Raw genomic sequence first — 26,519 nt, forward strand, 5'->3', positions numbered from 1 at the left:
TTGTTGGTGCAATATTAGGGGCCTTTCCCTTTGATTTGTAGAAAAGAAGAAGATTAGGATATGAATGAAATATATATGTAGAGAAATTTGGAGCCCAAGGATAAATTTTGTAGCAGTGGTACGGTGACGTAATGCAGAAGTACGTCATCTAGTATGAAACGCGCCTCCTCCGGTGGAAGCAAGACGCCATGCCGCCGGCGCCGGTGCCGGCGGCCGTAATGAAGGCTTCCACGGTTCCCGCATACTGCTCCCTCATCCGCCAGCTCGCCTCCACCGGCCGCCTCGATGCCGTCGACGCCGCCCTCGCTTCCGCGCGCTCTCGCCTCGACCCCGCCTCCCTCCACCCGCTCTACGTCACCTCCATACGCGCCTACGCACGCGCCGGCCTCCTCCGCCACGCCGTCGATGCCTTCGAGCGCATGGACCTCTTCGCCTGCCCGCCCGCCGCCGCCGCCTACAACGCCATCATGGACGCTCTCGTCCACGCCGCCTACCACGACCAGGCCCACAAGGTCTATGTCCGGATGCTTGCCGCCGGCGTTTCCCCCGACCTCCACACCCACACCATCCGCCTCCGGTCCTTCTGCCTCACCGCCCGCCCACACATCGCCCTGCGCCTCCTTCGAACCTTGCCAGACCGCGGCTGGGATGCCAGACCCGTTGCCTACTGCACCGTCGTCTGCGGCCTCTATGCGCACGGATACAGCCACGACGCGCGCCACCTGTTCGATGAAATGCTCCACAGGCATGTCTTCCCCAACCTCGCCTCTTTCAACATGGTTTTGCATGCTCTTTGCAAGAAAGGGGATGTCCTGGAGGCTGGCCTACTTCTTGGAAAGGTTATCCAGCGGGGCATGCCTGTTAACCTCTTCACCTATAATATATGGATCCGGGGGCTCTGTGAAGCTGGCAGGCTGCCCGAGGCTGTTCGACTTGTGGATGACATGCCCACATACGCTTTCCCCGACGTCATTACTTACAATACACTCATCCGTGGACTCTGTAAGGAGTCAATGCCCCAGGAAGCCATGCAATATCTTCGCAGGATGATGAATCAGGGCTGCTTGCCTGATGATTTCACCTACAACACAATCATTGGTGGGTACTGCAAGATGAGCATGGTGCAAGAAGCTACTGAGGTCCTCAAGGATGCTGTCTTTAAAGGTTTTGTGCCAGACCAGGTCACATATTGCTCATTGATCAATGGCCTATGTGCTGACGGTGATATCCAGAGGGCATTGGAGCTGTTTAATGAGGCCCAGGCAAAGGGAATCAAACCTGATATTGTTGTTTACAATTCTCTTATCAAGGGGCTCTGTCTTCAGGGGATGATCTTACATGCGCTGCAGGTCATGAATGAGATGTCTGAGGACGGCTGCCATCCTGACATTCAAACATACAATATTGTCATCAATGGACTATGCAAAATGGGGAATATTTCGGACGCCACAGTTATGATGAACGATGCCATCATCAAAGGCTACCTTCCAGATGTGTTTACCTTCAATACGCTGATTGATGGGTACTGCAAGAGCTTGAATCTGGACGGTGCTCTTCAGCTTGTTGAACGAATGTGGACATATGGCATCACTCCAGATGCTATCACATACAATTCAGTTCTAAATGGCCTCTGCAAAGCTGGGAAGGTCAATGAAGTTAACAAAACATTTGAAGAGATGATCCTTAAAGGGTGTCAACCAAACCCTATTACATACAACATACTGATAGAGAATTTTTGCAATTCTAATAAATTAGAAGAAGCTTCTAAGGTGATATTGAAGATGAGTCAAGAAGGATTACATCCTGATGCAGTTAGTTTCAACACACTCATTTATGGATTCTGTAGGAATGGTGATCTTGAAGGAGCATACTTACTGTTTCAGAAATTGGAGGAGAAAGGGTACCCTGTAACAGCTGATACTTTTAATACCCTGATTGGTGCGTTTTCTGGGAAACTGAATCTGCATATGGCAGAAAATATTTTTGTTGAGATGATCAGAAAGGGCCATAGCCCTGATTCATATACTTATCGTGTTCTAATTGATGGATCATGCAAGACTGCAAACGTTGACAATGCATACAAGTATCTAGTAGAAATGATAAGTGAGGGCTTTATTCCTTCAATGGCAACATTTGGTCGTGTTATAAACACACTAACTGTGAACCGTTGGATTTCTCATGCTGTTGGAATTATCCACATTATGGTGAAAATTGGAGTAGTTCCTGAGGTTGTTGATACCATCTTGAATGCTGACAAGAAAGAGATAGCTGCACCAAAGATACTTGTTGAGGATTTGATGAAGAAGGGTCACATTAGTTACACTACTTATGAAGTTCTGCATGAAGGAGTTAGAGATAACAAATTAACTAGAAAACACCGAATGCTGTTTCTCAACAACTTCAGTCATTCATAAACATTAGAGATGGTATGGTTTTGATGTATCAACCCACAAGTGTTTATATTATTCCACTTCTCCATGATCTTGTATGGAGGCAAACTTTGTTATTTCAGGTGTACTCTACCATATGTTGCTTAGAATATGGAAACTGGGGAGCATCTGATCAAGAATAAAGGAATACGTCAGAAGGTCTGTGGCTATTCTTTGTACTTCATATTCTAGGATACTAGTCTAAAGTCTTCTCTACATTTAATTTCAAACTTCTTTATGCTAAAAGTGTTTGTTTCAGACTGCAAGGGCGTTGGGAGTAGTTAATAGTTCGGAACATCAACCATATCGTACAAGATATCCTATTGCTATTCATGTTTTCAGGTACTTGTCTTTTCTCTTGTCCTGGAAAGATAATTTTGGTTTTCTACATGAACCAGGTGAGTGTTGAAATTCTTTTATTGTTTTATTGCTATTTTCTTCTGGGAGTGATACTTAACATTTATGCTTATTACATGTTTAGATGAAGAATCGGTCTAGAAGTGTGAATTTGAAACAAAAATTGCATTCTGTCTGCACTTGGAAAATTTTTCCCCATTCAGATTATACGAGCCTTCTGAGTATAAGGTTAAAGAGATCTCTAGTGCGAACTAGTGATTGTTCTGAATTGATTGAATACTAGAGGCTGTTTTAAATTCATGTAAACTAATAAATTGAGATCTTCAATGGTTAGTCAAATTAATTGTTTGTTTTGAAGGAATGATTCCCATATCATACCATAATCTTCAGCAAGAGAACAGTGTGGCTGTTGTTCAATTGTTATTGGGATTCTATTATTTATCAAGTAGGTTTGGACACTAAAGCTAGAGCTGACAAGGAAATGAGAGGGACCATCAGCTACCAGGTGCTCATGTATAGTTTTATCAGGAAATGAGCCACTGGTCAGTGGCTCTTTTCACTATCAAACTATGATAGTAGAATATGCTAAAAGGTACTGTAACTTTCAGGTTTGGTGCGAAGTATTAATGATACCTGTTTAAACGAGCAGAGAGTTAAACATCACTTGCATACTTGGGGTGCAATTTAAAGGGCTAGGAAGCATCGGAGGCTAGTTTAATCAAAAGGATCGGTTGCAGAACTGATACCAGGTTTGCGAGCTATCACAATTCACAACTGATCAATATGTAAGAAGCCCAGTGTCTTCTTTTTTTCTTTCTATTTTTGCTGATTTACTGAGCAATAGCCAAATGAGTTGGAAGCACGCTATACTGGATGATAAACTGATTGTCCTGAATCCTGATATCAGCAGTGAGGCAAATTCCTTTGGGTTGGTTTGAGCAGGATAATGGGGCATGAGAACATGGATGTCATGGTCTGTATTGAGTTCAATGAGCTTACAGATTATTACATATACTCTAACAAGAGGTGATAGCATCTTTCCATGCTGACAAATCCTCCGATGATAAAGATCCAATTTATAGCTATTGTGGAAATATAAAGTTCAGCTGAAGGTGCGAGTTTACTAGTGCCATATGTTGTCAATAATTTTAGCTCTGGTTCTTATGATACAGTCCCATCAACGATTTACGAGAAAACCACATGCGCAAGATTGACATGTTGACAATTACTGCCAACTGGGTGTGTTGGGATAAATGTAGATGGTGCTCAACTGCTCATCATTCTGACCGATCCCAAGGTGTCTTTACTTTCTTTTATTATTGTGTATGCTAAACCAACAAGCAAATTTAGCTGCTCATTCATGTGCAAAGCAAACAAACATGCCTAGTTTGGGTTATGAACTTATGTTTGGTTGTACCAGGTGCAGAGGTTTAAGCTGCCTGCTTGTTGTATGATCGCACTCGGTTGATTATTCCAATGAAAAGCTCTTGGTCTAAAAGAATCTGAGTCAGAAAAAAAGAAACATGTACTTGCAGTTTACTTGAGAAGGTACTCTAAAGTTTTATTAGTATTCTTTTGAAGCTAAATATTATAGGCAAAAGAATTCAGTACAGGATAATATATTTATCTGTGAGTTGAAATATTCATTTCTGCTGTATGCTTGCTCAGAGATGACTATTAGATTTGATATGAGAGGACCAACTGAACCACATAAGGCCGAATCAGCATGGAGTACATGTAACCAGACAGGGAGGTAGTTACATTTGACTTAAGACATTTTTTAAAGCTGCCTGGCTAGTTGCATCCTGTTAGGCCATATTATGTGCTTTTCAGCTTATGTCATGCTCAGAGAAAACAAAATGAATAAGAGAGATGTTGTGTTAATTGCCTTATACTCTCGCTGTATTTTAATAGATGATGCCTTTACATTAAAAAAATAGATGATGTTGACTTTTTGGCACATATTTAACCATTTGTCTTTTTCAAAAAACTTACATAATTATCATTAATTTTGTTATAATTGGATTTATACTAAATATATTTTAATTATAACTTAATTTTTTGCATATTTGTATAAAATTTTTGAATAATACGAATGGTCAAACGTGTATAAAAAAGTCAATGACATCATCTAAGGGAGTATACTTTTTCAAGCTACTGGGCCATCTACCATCTTATGCTGGCTGTCGTTTTTCAATGTATGGTGGGGCATTGATGTAGACTAGTACTTAGCATATGCTTATGCAGATGGTTCTTGAAATTGTCTCTCCAGTTCCATCATCATGGAAAATTTCAGACCAATAAATAGCATAATGCTTTGACTTTACCACAGCAGCTGGATTCCAATCCTTTATTAGTGTACTGGACTAGGCAACCAGGCAGGCCTTGAAAATTAAGTGGAGTTGATAGGAGGCCTAAGTGTCCGCCCTAACCTGCAGACTGCTGCAGCACCCCTCCTTTCCTCTCGTGCTGCTTGCTTCTTCTACAGACTGATCATACTCCAGTTTCAGGTCTGATCAAATTTAAACCTTCTTATCGACAATCAAATTGACCTGAATCCTCCTTGTGGAATCTTATTTTTTTGTAGTATGCAGAGTTTGCTATGTATTGTTCTTTAGGGCTTTTTTGGACTAGAATTACTTATCATGTTTTCTGATGTCTGAACAAAAGAACTTGGCAGGACCAAAACTAAAAGCGCAGTCACAGATCCTTTTTGACCTGCTGAGTTGAGAAAGATGTTGCCGCTTGAACACAAGCTCAGTAGATCACTGAATTATTGTGCTAGTTGCTTTTAATTGTGCAACCTAGGAGCTTCAAGATTTCTTGTGCTTCTTGCTTCTGACCTTGCAAGCTAGGAGCTTGCACTGCAAGTGAATCGTGAGTTATGGGAGTAGTTCTTCTGGGTTTCTTGGGCCAACTGATTAGACGACGAGCTGCTTGTCTGCGCTGGAAGCAAGCGGGCCGAGCATCTTACCGCTGCAGCTAGCGCCTTGATAAATTCTCACTTCTGCAGCCTTGCTTATGTATGTTTGTTCATGAAATACATGAGGATGAATGAACAATTGTTGCAAGGCTTGTGTTCTGATGGTGTATGGAAGTATGTTGTTCTGTGGTCACTACAAGTCAATAGGAATCACATGTAAGCCCTATCGTTTTTTATCTTGATCACCAGATATATTTGGGGATATACTATATGGTTCAAATATAGGGCAATGCTATTTTAAATCTGGTTTCTTTGTTTTCAAATTTCAATTGCTTCCTTGAATTCAGGATCTTGACTTGGGGCGATGTTTATGTTGATAAAGTGATCAGAGATACCGAAAGAGATCTTTATGGTAATCTCATTGAGGGGAAAAACCAAATAGTACTGTCTACTTTTTGCAACAATGGCCAGTACCAAAGCAATCCACTGTGCCCCATTGAGGCAGCATTACTGAGCATGTCCAGCCATTCATACTCTCTAGGAGAAGAGTAAGCCTGCTACCATGGGCATGGTTAATTTCATTTTCTTTCTCACTGCTAAGCACTACAGTAGCTGTAACAGTTCCAAACTTAACAGGCTTATTGGTAAAGTTGCACTCATGGGACAACATTGCTGGATTTCTTCCAATGAGATTTCTTCAGCATTTACGTATAAGGTGAGTTAAGCTTACAGTCACTGCTCCATAACTCATGTAACATAGAACTTGCATAGCACATGACATTGGTTCAGCAAATTGTTTACGCTACAGTATCATGAGGACTGGCAGCTTCAGGTTGCAGCTGGAATCAAGGTAAGACAAACCTTTATCTGGTACCCTCTTAAATCAGCATTTGCATGCGGTATCAGGAATAACACTGGCCTCCTGCTTGACTAACCTGACGATTAGTATTTCTCACCTATAGACGATTCTGCTTTTACCAGTGGTTCCTCATGGGGTTCTTCAATTGGGCTCTTTAGATTTGGTATGTTCAGCTTAATTACTATGCTTTTACTATTTTAAGTGTTTGGAAACAACACCGTAGTGAGTGAACCTACACTCCAGCTAATGGTTATGTTAGAAGTAACTATAACCTAGATTGTGTTGAGGCTTTTATTATCTTCCAGCTAAAGGATTTAGATCTTTTACCTCATAATGCATTTGTGTTTTTACTTTGTAAATTTTGAACTATCAGGTTTCAGAAAGTTCAACATCGGTATCAGTCATCAAGGATTTGTTCTATAAGCTTTATGATGCCGCAATATCTGGTAATTCTTCAGGCACAGGGTTTGGCTACTCACATACTTGGAGGCAACCTACTGCAATGCTACCAATGAATTCTTCAGATGTTATACCACATGATTTATTTTATTCGATCAAGGGTTCAGCTCGGCTCTTGAACAATGATCACTTAGGTCTACCACATGCTTCCCCTATGTTGGAGTTTCCATTAGCAGAAGATAGCATTGTAAGCATTTATGGCACTAGCCTAGCAGCTCTATCAGTTGAACCCCTGGATTGTAATGACAGTGACATTTGGACCAATGTTCATGAAGAGCTATCTCAATTTACTCGATTCAATACAGTCCCCGAGCCAGACAAGGCAAGCATAAGCTATATGGATAAGTTGATCAATTCAGATAGCAAAATGAGCAGCAGATCAGTAAGTCATGTGGAAAATCCCGGATATGGTAATATTGATCACTTTATCCTGACAGAAATGGAACATGAAAAGCAAGAGCACATTAACAACAATACCAGTGTAAATGATGATGCTGTGACTTCAAATTCCTCATTTCATTCAGAGCTGCACAAACCTCTTGAGCCAATCCCCTCGGATGAACGAGAAGACTACATGTGGCATATCAGACGACTGAGACAGCAAGAGCCTACAAGCTCTGCTCTCCCTGAAGAAAATGGAAATAAAGCGGGATTGCACAAACAGCAGGAAAACAATGATTACGCAGAGTTGTTACTAGATGCTATAATTGGCCAGGTTATTTGGGCATCAAACAGTGTATCTTCTCATTCAACTGATTCTCCAATTTCATGCGCAACACAAATTCAGAAAGAAGACCATGTAGTGAGAATGGATGAATCATCACTTCCGAAACTCCCAGGTGGTCAAGACTTTTCGCTTATCTCAATCAATGAAGGTTTCATGAGTTGTGCAATGACTGATTCTACCCCTAGGGAAACCAATAAGACCATCTTGGTTGAAGAATTCATTAGTGATCCGATTGGAGGCATACACAGGGAAACTTCAATTGAAATAAAAGGAAGATGCAGAAAAGCTGGGCTGCATAGAACAAGACCAAGAGACAGACAACTTATCCAGGACAGGATGAAGGAGTTGAGGCAGCTTGTTCCAAATACATCAAAGGTTCAGCTTCTAGCATTATTTGTTTGTTTGTTTGTCTTTTTGCAACGAGGAAGTAAAGGGATTGACTGACTGACTGTATCTTGTTGCAAAAACAGTGCAGCATTGATTCTCTCTTAGACAAAACCATAGCACACATACAGTTTCTCCAGAGTGTATCAGAAAAAGGCGATAAGGTGCGGTTTTTAACGGCAGTTGAATTTCTCCAAAGTTGATCTGTTGCAGCATTTTTGGTCCACTAATAACTAATGCTTGCTTTCCCTTGCAACATGGTGCGAGAGCAGCTTGAGAAGATAGTAGTAATAAACAGCGAGAGCGAGGAATCGACCAAGTGGCAAACGGGAAACTGTCCTCTGAAAGTTGAAGTGCTCGATAAGCCGGGTCATCTCCTGCTTGAGGTAAGTGAATGGCGCTGTTAGCTACTACTAGCTGAATGCATCGCTTGGCTTTATAGCCAAATCGAGTTAACATTTTGTATGACAGATGCTGTGTGCGGAGTACGGAGTGTTTCTTGAGATTGCGCATGTGTTGAAGGGTCTTGATGTGAGCATACTGAAAGGCCTGCTGGAGAGCCGTTCAGACAAGCTCTGGGCTCGCTTTGTCATCCAGGTTAGGTATTTAATACAATAATAATACTAAACCCTTGCTACTGCTACATCAACAGAAGTACTATTATCTCAAAGAGACTGATCAGAATCGACGTGCATCTTACAGGCTTCACAAGGCTTCGACCAGATGCAGATTCTATACCCACTAATGCATCTGTTGCAGAAGCAGAGTTGGAGCTGAGCTCTACCCATCATGCCTACATCTACTGCTTGGCTCTGCATGGATGATCTTTGTTAGTTCAACAATGTAAGGCTCCGGTTTGATATAATAATGTACTGCATGCGTATTGCAGCGCAGCTGGGCCTCTACTTCTTTCTTGATAGAATGTATATGGTCACAGGACAGGAATGCATATCTCAACTTTTATACATACTAGCTAAATGTTTGTGTTGCAAGAGTCTTCTTAAATTCTTTTTTTAATTGGTTCAAACAAGATCGTACGTGGGTCATACCGTGTTCAAAAAATACAAAAAAAAACCATTTTATTTGAAAAACAAAAACAACATGCTTAGAAAATTAAGTACAAACAGCAGCAAAAACATTTACATATACTGTGCTGACATAATTGACAATAGAAATGGTGGTGGTGGTCGCACCACTGTTCTCTTTTATACTAGGATATAGGCTAGACAAGCATTGCAAGTTGGCATCCATTGAATGAATCATCTTGACATGCTGACCTAATCTTTTTCTATTAGAACATACCAATCTTAATACCCATACCACGAGCAAGGTGAAGCGGCGTAGTCAAAATAGGAAATTATTCACAAGACGAGGCTGGTTAATGGTGTCCAAATTAAACTTTCACCACTAATAACATGACAGCTCACGACACAACTACGGTCATAGTGTACAGTGATGGCAAGCATAGAGAGTAGGAACCAACAAGAAAGCTACATCAGTTCTAACCGGCTAAACCCTCCTGCGGATGCGCCTTTCACTAGCCTCCACGCTCTCCACGGGATTCGCTCCTTCGTTACCACTGACTCCCCTCTTCCGGTTTAATGTTGCAGAATCATCATCCACCACTGCGACAGTAGCCAACAAGTCGGACAGTAGGGACGGGCATGTCTCCTCCAAGTAGTTAAATCCTTCTGTCTCCATCACAGCTGCAGAATCACAACAAAGCAACAACACAGCATGAAAACGCCAAGAGATATACACAAATATGAACATATATTAACATTTTTTTACAACACCCCACATATAGCTTAACCGAGCAGTAATAAATGCAGGCATATGGCCCAACCTTACAAGCCCAACATGGAAACAGTGCTGATGAAAAATACAACCACAAAAATATAGGGCCGAGGCATAAAAATGGTAGCTTTTAATAATAAATGGTAGGGAAGGTCTCTAGTGTCTAAAACGAACAGTGAAGAATAATGTACAACGTCAATTTGAACTTTCTGTTAGAAGAGTGATTTTTAGTTTGAAAGTACACTAAAACCATTAGCACGAATTGAGGGGGTACTGATCAAACAAACTGCATGTATTATTGATTTTCTAGCTGCATGCCGTCTCCTGTGGTTCATATATCTATCTCTACTACATAAAAGGAGTCATCCGTTCTATCCTCCCCACTTCGTGCAAAGATAGCAACTGCCACCTTCCCCAAGAAAATCAGAAAAACCAAACGACTGATTAATGAAAAACCAGTTGAATCCAATACTTTATGCTTGATAAACCCTTCCAGCCCATCCCTAGTCATATGGTTCCATGCAGCCCATACCCAGTCATATAGCCCGTGCACAGATATCTTACTAGTAGTCCATAAAAATAACGGCTGTTTGCAAATCCAATACAGCTATCAAAATTCAACTACTTAAGGTTGACATTCTTCTTAAGTTTATATGGTAACTTGTGTCACTTCTAGTGAACTTATATTCAAAGGGATTATAATTTGAAATTTAGACCAATTACAATAAGTGGGCTGTATAAGTTGTCCATAGCTTTATATTATGATTATTCAGAAGACGTAAGTAACGAATACAGTACCACAATTAGAAACAAAATAGAAACAAACACCCGGAAAAGGCAATCAACCCTATGTCCATATCAACATTCAAAAAAGTGAAATCAAAAGGTAGTATTACTGCATTAAGCATCATATTATTGATATTGAATTGTTATTTGCTACAAGCTTATCAATATAGAACAATTATCCTTCCAAAATACATGCCACTATCTTGCTGCCTGCATTTGCATAAGACAAGTTTAGTTGACTATTTTGACTGTTCCAGCACTGTTACACTCTGGATCTAAACTAGGAATTGGACATCACTGATGAACAAAGGAGTTCTTATTCTACACCCTTTGGTTGGTAGGGAGACCACCGGATACAATAGCACAGCAGAGAAGTACTGGATTCCATAAAGTATTCTTTCGAAATTTGTGCAGCCATAAAGTTGTTTTGTTGCAGAAATTGGAAAACAGGGTACACACAGCACTATGTTTTATCAACAAAGGCCTAAAATTATTCCAGTGAACAAAATACATACCTCCCAGATTTTCCCGAACGGCAGTGAACTTTAGGCAAGCAGATTTCAGCTGAGTACAATGATGTTGTTCAGCTAGGGCTAAGGTTGTTGCAACTGTTTCAGCTGTGAGTTCATCACATAACTTTTCCTCGCATAGGAGACGTAGCCGATCTAATCCATATCTATCAGCTGCTGCCAACAAATGCTGTACTACTACTGTCGATGTCCATGTTGAGACAGATCCAGCTAGTTCATGAATACTAGGAAGTTCATCGGAGTATATGAAATTCACCATCGCCTGCATTGCGGGGAAAATTGCACATTTGCCATAAGGGGATATTTTTGATCGAATGACAAAGTAAGGATTGCATACTTTTCTCTTTTTTTTTCTTATAAGAAAACACTTGCATAGACAAGCTGGCAAAATTTGTAATATATAAAGTTCAAAAACAGATCAAGATTGGGTTCTAGCGCTACAACTGACCTATTATTTTCTGTATGGGGTAAGAGTAAGACTAAACATGGAAACAAGTAGATATTAGGCTGGCAATACATCAAAGATTTACGATTGCACATAGCATGTTCCATAGGAAGTGTAAAACATGAGGAGCAAAAACATGTTTCGTAAAACAGTAAAGAAAAGGAAATACTATCGAAGAGGATGTTGCATTAGGACTAAAAAAGAGGGGATAAAATGACTGACGAGCATTGCGATATTGATCCGGTGTGTTTCCAGAAATGTTTGAGGATTGGTAGTGGCCGGATTTCTTGTAAATTTATATAAAACCTAAATTCAGGTTTTATGCGATTTAATAGAAATACTTCATAATGATCAATCATTCAAGTTAAGATCGATCGATCTAAAGAAATCCATTTTTTCTATATACATACGACATGCCAACGGTTAAATAACTAATTAGAAATGCAAGACAACCAATGCAGAATGCTAGAAAATTGGTTGCGCTTAAGGGATAGGAAGTTGGTTGATTGAGCAGACGTAGGCGCTAGTTACCTTGAAAACAACAGGTTCAACATCCTCCACAGTGACCGAGTGTAGGTCAGGATTCCCAATAGGACCAAAGAATTGGGCTTTGAATACCGGGGAGCGAGCAGCAAGAATCCACTTGTGTGCCTGGACTGTGTCATCACCAACCTCGAAAGTTATGTCACATCCAATGCCGAGGTTGAGAAGGTTCTTGAAGCAACGGCCCATGTCAGAAGGCGGAATGTGGATCTGAATGTTCTTTGGGGTTTCGAGACGGTTCTTGACGACGCCTACTGTGCAGTTCATTACAAGGCAATCGTCCTTGAGAAAGTCGGAAGATTCTAGGAGTGATCTTCTGTAGAAGCGCTTGTAACCCCTAGATAGAAAGAAAGAAAAAGGAAAGGATGTATAGTCGTGGTTTGATGACAAAGGAGATGATGAATCGAGAAATTAGTAGGAGTAGGAGTAGGAGTAGGCAAGGCAAGAAGATTATATACCACATGGAGCCTCGGTACTTGAGGGTGTAGGGTCCGGCCTGCAGGGATCGGTCGAAATGGGAATGGACCTTGTGGCGTCCGCGGCCGGACTGGTCGAGGAGGGTGAGCTCGAAGAGGGCGCGGACGTCGGCCCCGTCGGAGGCGAGGGCGACGAAGACGGAGACGTAGTTGGCGTTGTCCTCGGGGTTCTTACCGTCGGGGTAGAGGTAGACGGCCCAGTGGTAGCCGCCGACGGCGAAGGTGTCGCTGGTGACGTAGCGGCCGGGGCCCATGCCCTTGGCCATGGAGAAGCCCTTGACGGTGTACTGGTGAGATCCCCGCACGGTCTCCGTGACGGAGCGAGACCACGAGGGGGGCGGCGTCGGCGGCGGCACCGTCATGGCATCCGCTGCCCAACCCTAGGCTATCTATCTATCTGATTTGGGGGGGCGGATGGATGGAAATGGAATCAGCAGCGGGAGGCTTCTGTGTGGATTGGAGGCGGCAGCCGTGGCCTCCAGGGAGGAGGAGGAGGCGGCGGCGGCGGCGGCCGTGTGGATTGGTCGATGATGACGACGGCGGAGGGAGGAGGGTTCGGGTTCTCTTCTTCTCTCTCTAGTTGGTAAAGTTGTTCTACGCCTCCCTCCGACCCCTCTCTCTATTTTCCTTTCCTTTTCTTTCCTTCCTTCCTTTCTTTCTTTCTTTCTTCGACATCCATCTCTTCAACACTCACTTCAAAAAGGCATGATATTCTCATTCCATAATATATATGGACACTTTACGTTATTTCTATGTTACTTAAAAAGAATATTATAACAGTGAATCTTACCATAATCGACACTTCACCCTAGCCATTCAATCCTAAGAACAAACGCCTTTAACAAGCTTATTTGAACGGAATGAGCTTACCGAAGGTGTCGGTTCTCATATAAGCCAATTTTATAAAATGAGTATAAAATTTCCTTCCTTATTTATTAGTGAACTCATACATATACAAGAATATAAGATATTATAACTCCAAGCTCATCAACATCAGCAAAAAGATGTATGCATTTGTAAATCCAAGAGAACATCATTTTGATGATGAACGAAAATAAAATCACCAAACAAACGGTTTTAGATAAAGATATAGATATCTTGACAAAACAAATATAATTGTTCTCTCCTTAATAACCATGTTGTAGGTTGTCTCCACTATCAATAATCATTCAAGAGTTGCCTTGTTTTAAAGCTAAGCAAGTTGAGCATTGTAGAGAAAAATCAAAATTGTACCGAGTCACAGTGATGTACATAGAAACCACCGTAACATAAGTGTCAAACAGGGAGAAATAGAGAACATGGTTATAGGGGCATCTAGATTCCCAACTCATGAAAAAAAATTCTTGTACTCAAATATTAATTCAGCAAACCTTATACCTTCTTTTCTAAGAAAGGATAATAAAATTAGGCTGGAATGGTCAGTTTGAAGTATGGGGCTGCTCAGCCGGCAAGTACGCTGGCGGTGGAGACAAGGGCTTATCTAGCTAAGACGTGCGTGCGTTGATGAGGAGGAGGAGGCGGCAACGGCGGAGGAAGCAACGATTGTGGCACGGATTGGACGGTGGCAGAGGCGTGCACGCGTCGACGAGGAAGCGATGACGGTGGAGTCAGAGGGACTGCGAAAACGCGTGTGAACACGAGATGCAGATAGTGGGCTAGGCTACATGTGTGCGACTGTTTTTTTTTCTGTTTGACTATTTCTGATAGGGGCTAGGTTGCGCGCATGCGATTATTTTTTCCTTGTGCGGTGATGCCGGTGGGGCCAACCTTTACATGCTGCAGCTGGTGGAGGGCATGATGTGCGCCGCCGCGGAGCGTGTTGGAGGAGGGGAGATGGAGGCCAGTGGAGAGAGAGGGGGGGTGGAAAAGTGAAGATTGGAGGGAAGAAGATGAATCTGACGGGTGGGTCCCACGTGCAGATGGGAAAAGATGGAAAACGTGACGGCTATGACATGGTTCTAATTTTGTAAAATTTGAGTGTTATAGCTACGAATAGATGAATTGTAATAGTATTTATCTAAATACGTATATTTGCGATGACACGGATCAAATTAACCCTTATTTGTTTTAGTTTCTTCTTTGTATTTGAGATATGCAATGGCGGAGATTGTGTGGGGATAGGTGTTGCGGACTAGAGTTGTCACCTCTCCCCTCTCTCTCTTGAGCAGCCTTGGAGATCTCGACTTGGAAGAAAGATGGCGTTGAAAAGTTGGAAGGATGTTGAAGCAACGCCAATCAAATTTAGATCTTACGATTAGAAGAAGATTGAAGCTTAGTCTTCTTTATCTTCCTTTTGTATTTCTTTTGGTTCCATGGTGTTGAGATTTAAAGTCTAAGAACTTAATTATCTTTTGGCTGTGTATATCTTTCATGGAAATAGTGGCCGAATTAATGAAAAATCCATTATCTAAACAAAATGAATTGGGGAGTGTCAACAACAATAGAACATGTCATTAAGGTTATTCTTAATGTAATGTATTATTATGTAGTTTCTAATAATATTATATCAACAAAGCATATTTAAGTGGATAAATGAAACATGTTCACTCAACGTATTTTACTTCACAGTTTCATAGACCAACATATCACATAAAAGTTATACTCAAGGGGCCAACATAAGTTGATTAAATGTGTTGAGATGAGACGCATTTCTCTTAGTGATTGTTTTGATCCAATTTCATAGTCTAGATAAATGTGTACACTAGGTTTTATATATGCACATAAAACCCAACTTCTCTCTCATTATAAGTTTTATATCCAATCATTGTTTTTAGTTATATGATATGTTATTTATAAGATGAAAACCCTCTTGATTTAGAATGGCTTAATCTTAGTGGGAAACATCGGGAGAGAGGCTCATACATCAGGAAAGATTTAAAGCTCATGCGGCATGCTGCCATGCTCTCTCCTTCGCTTCACTTCTTCCTAAACTAAAATTTATATTTTTAACCTTAAATTTAATGTTGATTTTAAGGTTTTGGTATTGAATTTTATTTTTTAGTCTAGGCTTTTAGATCGTTGAGAAATATATATTTAAAAGTTTATTATAAATTATTTTTCGTTTGCTTTGGCAATCACCCTCAGTCTCCGATCGATCCTCTCGTGATCATCAGTGTGGTAGATGGGAATCTGAACAATTTATTGAATTGAGGCCAATGATAGAGCACGCAGGGTATATATATATATATATATATATGATCGATCGAGCTGCACATGCGTGGATACGTATATATGTGGAAGATCATATGATGCATCCGGCAGAAGATTACAAAATTAAGGCAGAGCAGTTTAATTACATCGGAGAGAAGTAACAGATTAACTAAACTAGCATCCGACGCATACAGTGATCGATCGATAAATCTAATTAATCTTGTGCAGCTAAGCTAGCACAAACACTGTGGGCGGGCGTAGCAGGTCGATCGAACCATGGATCGATGACGGATATTGGTTTCAAGCCTGCAACATGCCGTATATGAATACTAGTACACCACTATAGTACTATATATCATATATGTACGTTTTGTATTGTACTGATCTATTCAATCTATATCGTCGATGACAGTAACCTGTTTTGGCCAATAAATATAAATATATGCTTGTTATCTATCTGCATGCTTCTTGCTTGGTAGCCAGCTTGATCTTAATAATAATCAAAACTTACTACTACTACTACTACAACTACATAGATACTGGTATATAACTAGTTAGCATATATATACATACTCTATATATATATATATGTGAGGTGATGTATGTATGGATTAATTTGTTGTCGAGATGGATCGCCCACAGGATGGCACACTAACCAGCTGGTAGCTTTGGCTTGTAATTTTCCTCCTTCCTTTAATAATGCTCTCCTACTAGTAATATATATATGCATGTCTCGTATACTGACACCAAGTTGGCAGCAAGCAAGCAAGCATGGTAATGGCAGTAATGGAGTGGCAGCTGCAGGAGGGGCCGGCCAGAGATGGAAGACGACGACGCCACGATCCAAGCAAGCAGACCACGAGACGGAACCTACCTGCCACTGGGACCCACCCACCTTCACCCTTCTCTCTTTTGTTTTCATTTTTGTTTTCTTCCCTCACGCGACACCACCACCCTCCCATTTTCGCAATAATTAATTTTTTTGCCACTAAATTTGATCCTAACAGATTTATCATTGAACCATATGTTATAGACATATAAGTACCCTAAATCCATATGTCATAGATAACAAGTGACAAATTTGTTATCGCTCATTTTTAAGAGTTATAAACCAAAATTTAAACTTTTAACCTTAAATTTAGAGTTATTTTTTTATCATAGTTTATTACATAGCTTTTGTTTTTTAATAACTAAGGACACAAATATACAAGTTTTATTTACAAATTATTTAGTTTATTTAATATAAAACAAATCATTAAATAGCTAATGACAACTGCCTAAATTTTTTAAATATGACACGATAGCCAAATACAGATTCAAAAGTCACCAAAAGTTAAAAACATAAGCAGTACAATACGAATAAAAATATACACTACTGGTGCTTAGGGTGTGTTCTTTGTTGCTGAATACCTAAATGATTTTCGAGAACAAATCATATGCGGTGACTATAAGAAAATTGTAATATGGCCGATAGAGTCATGTTTCTAAATGAGTTTACTAACCGAGATTGCCTTGTTTTTTCACGCACACGTTTCCGAAACTGTTAAATTTTATATTTTTAAAATAAATTCTACAAGAAAGTTGTTTAAAAAATCATATCAATATTTTTTAAAAAAATTATAGTTAATAATTAGTTAATTATATGCTAATGTACTACTACGTTTCGTGCACAGTTTACTAGGCCAACACAGCTAGAGTCTTCGGGATGCTAATAGGATGAGGTGCATATCATGTGCATTTATATAGCTGAGTGTTAAGATTGTTTAGGTATGAATGTGATTTTGTAGTAATATAAATAAAAGGAAGAGAAAACTTGAGCGAGAATAAAACAGTACTATAATTGATTAATTATTTCATCATCAATGAAAAAGAATAAGGAGGAGGAGGAGTTTGGTTGAGATTGGTGTGGAGTGGCAGGCATCCAGCCGTCCATTTGAATAGCAGGTAATGGATGATGAAGATTAATTAGAGAGGGAGAGCCACTAGTGGTGGTGGTGGTGGTATTAGGAGATAATAAAAGGCGGGCGGGGCATGGGCTGGGGATGCTAGCCTCGCCTGAGAGAGACAGAGTGAGATTGCGATTGCGATTGCGATTGGGATCTCGTCGTCGCCGGCGCCCGCCATGGCGTCGTCCCTGGAGTCCGCATGGGAGTTCCTCATCACGCATTTCAGCGAGTTCCAGCTGGCCTCCATCGGCACCTTCCTTCTCCACGAGACCGTCTTCTTCGTCTCCGGCTTCCCCTCCCTCCTCCTCGAGCGCCTCGGCCTCTTCTCCAACTACAAGATCCAGGTCGATCCATCCATTTATCGGACATACTCCTCCCATTCTTTTTTGATCTCCTTCGATACGATATCAATAATTCCATTTTCTCTTCTCCGTCGTGTCCGGCTCTTCTGGATGTGGATGTGGATAAATAAAGGGACAGACTCTTCTGCTTGAGACTTTGCATTTTGTTCTTAATTAGTAGCCGCAAGTCTGACTTGTGTTGTGCTATTGGAACTTCGCCTCCATTTCCTTACTCAAACCGTACCTTTTTATTCTCTCTCTCTCTCTATATATATATATATATGTTTGCAAGCGGATTATATTTACTCTATTTAATGCACCGAGTATCTGCAACATATGACTTAATTCCAGATATTCCTTTTCCAAATACTCTTAGGTATAACAAAGTTATTTGATTCCTACCGGAAGTGAGGCTTAATTCCAAATGCTTACACCTACTGTTCTTGAGGGAAAAAAAATGATTCTGTTCTTAAGGAATACTTCCTACTAATGTCATTTGGTTCGTAGGAACCAAGTATAGGAAAATCAAATGCTACAAGTTGTACAAGGAAAACAAAAATAGAAAAATCATATTTTCCTGTTCCTATGGGTAGAAATTTTAACCCTTTGGACAAATTCCTTTAGATCGGGGTGTGTATGCATTCCTATTCCTCTACTTTCCCTATTTATATGGATAAAGTTTCCTCCAAACTGAACGAGCCCTTAGTCCGTCTCTATCGTATTTTTCCAATCTTGTCTTCCCCTTTGTAGGCATTTACCATAGGGAACAAGGGTTAAAAATGCCGAGACATTGCCACTCTTATAGTGTTGTGTTAAACATCTCTACTGTAGCAGTAGCAAAAACTTAAATTCCCCCGTGCTGTATTTTTTCCTACGACATAATCTGATTCCCCTAATACTCTTGTGCTGCTTGTACTTTGCAGAAGAAGAGCAATACACCTGATTACCAGAACAGATGTGTAGTGCGTCTCGTTCTCTACCATGTCTGCGTCAATCTCCCCCTCATGATTTTGTCATATCGCACCTTCAAATTCATGGGCCTCAGGAGCACCCTTCCGCTGCCCCACTGGTATTCCAGTTTCTCTTTCATGGAAATAAATGCTAGTAGCTGGAGTTCCGGCAAGCAAAGCTAACATTCTTCCTATATATCGATCCCTCTCCCTCTTGCTTGCAGGACAGTTGTCGTCTCTCAAGTTCTTTTCTTTTTTGTGCTTGAGGATTTTATATTCTACTGGGGGCACAGAGCACTACATACCAAATGGCTATACCAGCATGTTCACAGTGTCCACCATGAGTCAGTACCATTCCTGTTCATCCTAGCTACTATTATATGAACATCTTTGAACATTGCCATGTATTTCTGAGCAGATATGCTACGCCCTTTGGCCTAACATCTGAATATGCCCACCCTGCGGAAATTCTGTTCTTGGGCTTCGCCACCGTGGCCGGCCCTGCCCTTACCGGCCCTCACCTCTTCACCCTGTGGGTGTGGATGGTCCTGAGGGTGTTGGAGACGGTGGAGGCTCACAGTGGGTACCACTTCCCATGGAGCCCATCTAATTTCTTGCCATTATATGGCGGGTAAGTAAGCAAAATACTTGTGTCCCTGAACATTGTTCATTCAGTACTTGTCACTAAAGGGATGGCCTTGAACACTTGTTATCAACAGCGCTGAATTCCATGACTATCATCACCGTGTTCTCTACACCAAGTCTGGGAATTACTCGTCGACTTTCATCTATATGGACTGGTGAGAACCTGTCTGAGTCTAGACCCATTGTCTTTTTGGTTTTTACTGAATTTTGCTTGAAGCATTGTATTGTTCCTTGCCTGAGCTGTTCTTCGTTTGTCTTGTTAAAAGGCTGTTTGGGACTGATAAAGATTACCGCAAGGCAAAGGCCATAGAGGAGAAAGTCTGGAAGCATCTGTAAATCGTGAGCTAACTCTTATCCCTTGCTGGCGCCTTATTCCCAATGAGCTTTCATGTGTTGTAATAGTACTGATGAGACATTGTTCTGTTGATGAAGCAAAACCACAGGCAGGTGTCTTCTACCTTGATTAGTGCACATGTGTTTGTACATTCCGCCATCAAAGTGGTGCTCCTGTTAGTTTCTTCATGCTGTAATTCTCCATTGTAATTTTGGACTGCAGATTTGGAGTGTGTCGTGCGATTAATTTGAAGCAAAATAAAAGGTTTAAGTTTTTGCTGCGGATGTTTGTATCCACATGTGGATATGGTCTGGATTGGATTAGAAACGTAGAACTTCTGTATGGGCCCTGGCTGGACCTGGCCCACCTAAAACGTGCCTTTAGCTTGTCCGTAAAAGTAGTTATCCACCTATCACTTGGTTTATGTTTACTAGATGGCAATGTTATACCTGTGCTAACCCTATGGCTCAATTTAGTACTGTGAACAATATATTATAAACTCTTTTAAATGCAATCATATAAATCAAACATTTGAAGTTGTTTTCCTATCAAGCATTTCTTAATCTAATTATAATATAAATGGACTCTAACAAAATAGTACCGAAACACCAGTTAACAGTGACTATTATAGCTTTGCATAATTAATTATAGGTTAGCACACATTGCAATTACAAGTTTCAAGCTTGGACGGTAATTTCAGAACTTGCAAAGCAAATTGATACACTAATTTCAGAACCATTGAAAAATCAAGTTCATACTAATTTATATTATCTAATATTAACATCAAATTTAAACTCTATAAAACTTCTCATCTTCTTATAATAAAACATTATAAATTTCCTTTATACAAACATGATTTGAATCTAATAAAACTTCTCATCTTCTTATACTGAATGAAAATTTGCTTATTATTAGTGCAACCACAATATGATGTTGAACATGAATTTCATTGTATTGGTATCGTCATCGGTGTTCTAACAGTCTCTTGTGCCGACTTGTGGTACCATACGTGCTGTGCTGATGTTGTGATTGAATTTTATTCTAAAAATATGTGGACACTTATAGAAACTTAATGATTAAAAAGACTATATATCTATCTTTATTTAAAGTCTCTAATATATAATATATATAAAGCGTTTAGCTTGTTTCTATTTGTAAAGATAATTTTAACATATGAAAACTCTATAATTGGTAAGGTAATTTTTAACCTAGAACGTCTCTAATATATATAAAGTCTAACTAAGAAGATGTAGAGTTCGTTTTAGCCATTCGATCTAATGAAAATGATTTTAGCCACCAATTTCAAGAAGTTGAATGAAGGATTAGTTGGTGCACTAGGGTAATCTAGTACTAAACCCGTGCTAACGCTACAGCTCAATTTAGCAATGTAAATAAGATATGATAAATTCTTTTAAATGCAATCATATAAACAACCACTCAAAATTATTTGTCTATCAAACATTTTTTAATCTTATTATTTAAATACACCCTAATAAAATAGCAGCAAATCACCACATAATATTAACTATTGCAGCTTCACATAATTAATATATTATAGGTTGACACACATTGTAATTACAAGCTTACATGTCTGAACAGTAATTACATACTTGCAAGGCCAAGTTTATACACGAATTTTATAAATATTGGAGCAACAAATTGATACACTAATTTTAGAATCATTACAATATCAAATTTGCACGTTGCAAAGATAATTTTAATTAAATAATTTATTTATATTATCTAATATTAAAATATAATTTAAACTCTATAACCTACTCGATGATGATGGTGTGCATGCTTGGTGGGCTGGTACTCGATGACGATGGTGGTGGTGATGATCAGTGCACTACTCCTACGTACGTACTAGCTAAGCTGCATGGTCCAGGAAGCAGATAACGGGCTGTACTGATATGATCATCATCTACGAGTATATCGAGGGTTAATTAGTAAGGTTGATCGATCTGCGGCTAGCAGCTAGCTGGCCTGGGACTAACAATAACAGGGATTGCATATTAATTACTCCAGTTGACAAACCTTAAGTGCCGCTCACAGTAAATATATATAAAAAAATCACAGCTGCATGCTGCCACATCGATCCACACAGATTAACCAATTAAGACAAACAAGCCATGCATGCCCTTAAATTACTCCAGACTCCAGCCAAAGGCATCGATCGCTAGCTGCCACACAGATTACGTACGTACATAGGCGCCGTTAAACTGAGAAGCAAGCTAAATTAAACAACAAGCTAGTAGCATGCAAGACTTCCCACACGCCGGTGCCAACTAAATAAATTGTCAGCGTCTACGTACACGATTGATGTTTGTGTAATTGGGAACATAAATAAATAAAATGAAAGGAAAACAAATACATATATAATTGGTCAACCTTGCACATTTAATTCCCATAATAGTTTGGAGGCCTAATATAGTTACTAACAGCAGGGGAGTAGCCAGGGGCGGTCCGGGTGGGCCCGTGACCACCCCGGATTTCGATTAATCATTATAAATTGCAGTATTTCACTAATCGCTAAGCCATGTTTGAATAAAAAACCAAGAGTTTAGACAAACCATATTTTCTGAATTTATTAGGTGATCATGACTCATTTTCCTGTAAATGTTTATAGTGTTCCTTTTCTTTGTTCATTTCTTAGCAAATACACATGTACATTTATTCCAACAGCCAGCAAATTACAATTCTACATATTAATTAAACAAACAGAATTGTTGCATCCTGTGAATTTCTTCGGTCTTCGTGCATGTTGAAAATTATGCACTTTTTATATTGTCATCACTTGAAAAAGTAATATTTATAGTCGACGGATACCTATTTATTTAGTACATTTTAGTTAGAACTATATATGCAACTATAGGAAAAGTAAGTCAGACACCCTTTGTTTTGCTTTAGCTTCGGGGCTGTCTAAGGATACGGGCCACCCATCGGTCACTGCCTAACCTCTGGAGTCCTCTGTTTTATATGTGATACTGACTTGTGTGGCAGAACTACCTAAGGACAAATTCCTGGCTATGCCACTGACTAACAGGGTCATCTTTTCACTTTTATCGAGAAAAAAAACCAAACTATATATCTGCAAACAAAAAATAATTTATGGATAAAAGTTTTATATACGGGCTCATAGTGATATAAATGAATAAACTACAATGTAAAAACTCTAACTCATGTTTAAGGTTAAAAAATTAATTTTTGGCTTATAAACATAACCAAATGCGAAAATATAAGGCTGTAAATTTTGCATTAGCTACTGCTGCCCCTCTAAAATTATAATAATATAAGTAGAGTTTAAAATTTATCCTGAATATATAAGGACATCTCAATCTATCTTCTTGTCATAACCAATTATAATAAACTCTTATTTAATTTTTGTTATCTACCTCTCTATCTCAAGGCCTCAATCAAAACAACTATTACTTATTTCAACTTTTTTTTTCAAACAATCGCATATATTATAAGACGGAGTGTGTACCAATTAAATATGGATCAGCATAGGCTGACCTTTATCTTCACGAATTAAGTCTACAAGCAAGATCACATTGATGTGATTGTACTTACCCCCCCCCCCCCCCCTCACCTTCTCTTTAAAAAAAATAAACAGTGATGGTGATGTTGTTCACACCAAAATTAAGTGGATTCGTTTAAGAAAATAAGTCACTTGATGTATGACGAGGGTGAGTTCAATACAAAATCGTGAAGACCGCTACAAGATAGTTTTATAGTTTCTTAAAATATCTTTTGTAATTAGGCAGAATTGATTATTCTCCTTTTCTTGTTAGGAAAGTCTTATCTCATGTTCAATATGAACTTGCAAGAACCTGAGAGTAGAAATATATACACTCAAGGACCTTTGTAATATCTCTACATATCAATACAATATTTTGACACCTCGCCACCCTAGCAGTAGATTTTGACGGAGTGAGCTCTCAGCTGCGCTACATCAATTAGGTTCGACGGAGCGAGCTCTCAGCTGTGCTACTTGGGTGAGTTCTTTTCACCTATATAGCCATATCGGCTAGATTAGAACTTTCTCGATTATGTCTAATATTTTGATCTAGTTTGTATAATTCCTAGCTATCGTATTAGTTTCAGTTTAAGTTACTTATGTATCTACAATCGTTCTTGTTAGGAACCTAGTAATTGTATCGGCTAGATTGATACTTTCTTGGTTAAGTCTAATATTCTCACCAAAACATATACTATTGCTAGTGATTATATTAGGTTGTTTTAGGCTACTCTTGTATGTTGAATTGATCTGTTCGATGACTTGATATTTACTATTTAATATCTTTAATCTAGTACTGCTCGGTCAGGTTTGATCTATTAGATTGTATTTATCAAATAGTTTATATTAAGTAATTTATATTGCTCATTTTCTTATTAGAATTGTAGCCGAAGTAATCAACCATCGCTTATCAGATTGATCGTCTGCTTAGTTGGCCATAGCCAGTAATAATTGCTAGTCTGCATACTAATTTTGTATTTATATCAATAACATCACAAATTGTCTTGCTACAATACCCATATATCAATCGACTGGTCTGAGCAAGTCATATCGACCCATTTCACATAGCGTACACGAACGATGAAAGATAACGCACGTACACGGACGAAAGATATACCGTTACAACTCGACACTTATGCATGTGGCATCAATAGGGATGATAATGTGTCGGGTCAAGTCGGGTATGGTTAGAGCAAGCCCCTGCCCAACCCGATACCTGCTTTTGCCCATCGGATTAATACCCGATAGGATTGGCGGGTAGAAATCCATACCTATGCCCATGCCCGTTAGGTATGTGTATACCTGGTGGGTACCCAATGAGTTTCATATGATTAATATCTCAATAGAAATGTAATTAAATAAAGAACAACAAAATCAATAAATTATAAAATTATCACCAATGGTTTAAAAGAGCAATGCAAATTATAAACAAGCTACCGTAATTTTATCGAAGTTCAAGATTTTAATAGGTCAATGGAAAATAGGTGAGATGTAGACCAAAATCAACCTCCACATTAGTTTAGGGTCGAGTAAGGGTTACCCACGAACAAAGTGTCCTGGATACTACTCTTATTAGAATTTAGGATTATGGGCGGGCATACTCACGGGCAAAAATTAACCCTATATCCATACCTATCGGGTCTACTGCCTACGGTATACCCGATCTGATGGGTAAAATTACCGTCCCTAGACATCAAGCGTCCACACCGGACGACTGGGCGTTTCGGGTGGCTGGACGGGGACGCCCTAATCTTGTTATTTGTGTTTGTTAGCATGCATGCATGTGGTATTATGTGCACGAACACATTGTGATGTGCGTGTATGCATGGCTAGATCAGGTGGTTAGCTTGCATGTACTAGCCGTTGAGTTAGTGTGCACCTCCCTGTTCTTCCTTTCTACTTGTAGTATTCTTATGCGTGTTTGTTAGAAACTTAAAGAGGAGAGATTCCTAACACGCCCGGGGCGGCAAAGGAGAGGAGGTAGCAATCCTCGATGAGTTGCCCATTCAGCTGTGCTCCATCGCCGTCCAGGGGCTAAACCAGAAATATTGAAGTAAGTGCTGAGCTAACGTGCTCTTGATCATTTCTAAAATTTATATGGTAACTTCATATAATTTCAATGAAATTTTGGATCTACGCTGGAGGCTTAAGCCCTAATTGCCCTAGGCTTTGTTCCACCACTGTCATTGTCCTATCCTTCGACTCACCCCTCTCTATCTTGTTGACGTAAAATTCACACCAACATAAGGAAGGTCTGGGAGGTCTGTTTAAATCCAGTGCATGTCCTAAACTTTCGGGTTGAGGCGTGCTAGTCAATTTGACATTGCAATTGACAAGAAGAAAACAAAGTTAAGTTCAATTAGCCGATTGTCCTTTGGGCCGATGGTTGATGCGATGATCTGCCGATTTGATCTAAAAGCACAACAGTAGATTGATCAATTGTATAGCAATAGTAATCATCAATGTAAAGAAATTAGCCAGATACAACTAATTAATAAATAACTTGAATCTATTAAATAACCAATCTACTTTATTAGGACTAATCTTGATAGATTAGATTGAATCGAGAAACTATAAGATTATGATTAACAAAGGTAAATCAGAAAGCTAGTAAATCTAAATTAATTAGGGTTTAGGGTTTATTACAAATAAATATAGATTTACCTTAGCAATCAATTAACTTAATTCAATATAACCTCGATAGATCAGACTAAATTGAGACAATATATAGTTATACTTTACTAAGATTAATGAAAAGCCTTAGCGGTTCAATATTCAACCATCAATCTAGCGAGCCTGTGACCAAGATATGTGCAATAACAAGATAACTTATCGGATTAAACTACAATGAAATAGAGAGTAAGATAAAACAATATGATAATCACTATTTGGTCCAAATAATTATTTAGATCGGAAAC

At 39.5% G+C, this 26,519-nt stretch overlaps 4 protein-coding genes across 20 annotated transcripts; 3 read left to right on the forward strand and 1 right to left on the reverse strand.

The window, feature by feature from the left end:
- Positions 1–148: 148 nt before the first annotated feature.
- On the forward strand, positions 149–5,549 carry LOC102706114 (putative pentatricopeptide repeat-containing protein At1g74580). 13 transcript variants are annotated; one of them, XM_040525912.1, is made up of 10 exons: positions 149–2,426; positions 2,513–2,588; positions 2,689–2,827; positions 2,911–3,014; positions 3,145–3,291; positions 3,395–3,812; positions 3,959–4,083; positions 4,207–4,334; positions 4,455–4,539; positions 5,119–5,200. In XM_040525912.1, exon 1 carries the CDS (start codon positions 189–191, stop codon positions 2,412–2,414), a length of 2,226 nt encoding a protein of 741 aa, XP_040381846.1. In that variant the 5' UTR covers positions 149–188; the 3' UTR covers positions 2,415–2,426; positions 2,513–2,588; positions 2,689–2,827; positions 2,911–3,014; positions 3,145–3,291; positions 3,395–3,812; positions 3,959–4,083; positions 4,207–4,334; positions 4,455–4,539; positions 5,119–5,200. The 13 variants fall into 13 exon arrangements, with proteins under 13 accessions (XP_040381846.1, XP_040381847.1, XP_040381848.1 ...); XM_040525913.1 differs by having other exon boundaries at positions 3,395–3,571; positions 3,694–4,083; XM_040525914.1 differs by having other exon boundaries at positions 3,395–3,571; positions 3,697–4,083.
- Positions 5,313–9,143, forward strand: LOC102711080 (transcription factor EMB1444-like). 2 transcript variants are annotated; one of them, XM_006657318.3, is made up of 10 exons: positions 5,313–5,925; positions 6,057–6,257; positions 6,346–6,424; positions 6,518–6,559; positions 6,672–6,731; positions 6,942–8,129; positions 8,225–8,302; positions 8,411–8,524; positions 8,610–8,735; positions 8,841–9,143. In XM_006657318.3, exons 1-10 carry the CDS (start codon positions 5,822–5,824, stop codon positions 8,913–8,915), a joined length of 2,067 nt encoding a protein of 688 aa, XP_006657381.1. In that variant the 5' UTR covers positions 5,313–5,821; the 3' UTR covers positions 8,916–9,143. The 2 variants fall into 2 exon arrangements, with proteins under 2 accessions (XP_006657381.1, XP_015695119.1); XM_015839633.2 differs by lacking the exon at positions 5,313–5,925 and having other exon boundaries at positions 6,174–6,257; positions 6,499–6,559.
- Positions 9,144–9,513: 370 nt separating this feature from the next.
- LOC102711901 (BTB/POZ and MATH domain-containing protein 3-like) lies at positions 9,514–13,411 on the reverse strand. Its single transcript, XM_006657321.3, has 4 exons — positions 12,698–13,411; positions 12,228–12,576; positions 11,237–11,513; positions 9,514–9,844 (listed from the first exon to the last, which is right to left on the reverse strand). Exons 1-4 carry the CDS (start codon positions 13,075–13,077, stop codon positions 9,648–9,650), a joined length of 1,203 nt encoding a protein of 400 aa, XP_006657384.1. The 5' UTR covers positions 13,078–13,411; the 3' UTR covers positions 9,514–9,647.
- A 4,445-nt stretch (positions 13,412–17,856) lies between these two features.
- On the forward strand, positions 17,857–20,599 carry LOC102706395 (very-long-chain aldehyde decarbonylase GL1-8). 4 transcript variants are annotated; one of them, XM_015839936.2, is made up of 8 exons: positions 17,857–18,155; positions 19,076–19,221; positions 19,327–19,446; positions 19,521–19,733; positions 19,822–19,902; positions 20,014–20,086; positions 20,180–20,190; positions 20,304–20,599. In XM_015839936.2, the coding sequence occupies exons 1-6, from the start codon at positions 17,988–17,990 to the stop codon at positions 20,081–20,083; spliced, it is 798 nt and encodes a 265-aa protein (XP_015695422.1). In that variant the 5' UTR covers positions 17,857–17,987; the 3' UTR covers positions 20,084–20,086; positions 20,180–20,190; positions 20,304–20,599. The 4 variants fall into 4 exon arrangements, with proteins under 4 accessions (XP_015695422.1, XP_015695421.1, XP_015695420.1 ...); XM_015839935.2 differs by lacking the exon at positions 20,180–20,190 and having other exon boundaries at positions 20,191–20,586; XM_015839934.2 differs by having other exon boundaries at positions 20,180–20,583.
- Positions 20,600–26,519: the final 5,920 nt, after the last annotated feature.

The sequence above is a fragment of the Oryza brachyantha genome, chromosome 7 (genome assembly GCF_000231095.2).
Source record: "Oryza brachyantha chromosome 7, ObraRS2, whole genome shotgun sequence".
Taxonomy (NCBI): Eukaryota; Viridiplantae; Streptophyta; class Magnoliopsida; order Poales; family Poaceae; genus Oryza; species Oryza brachyantha.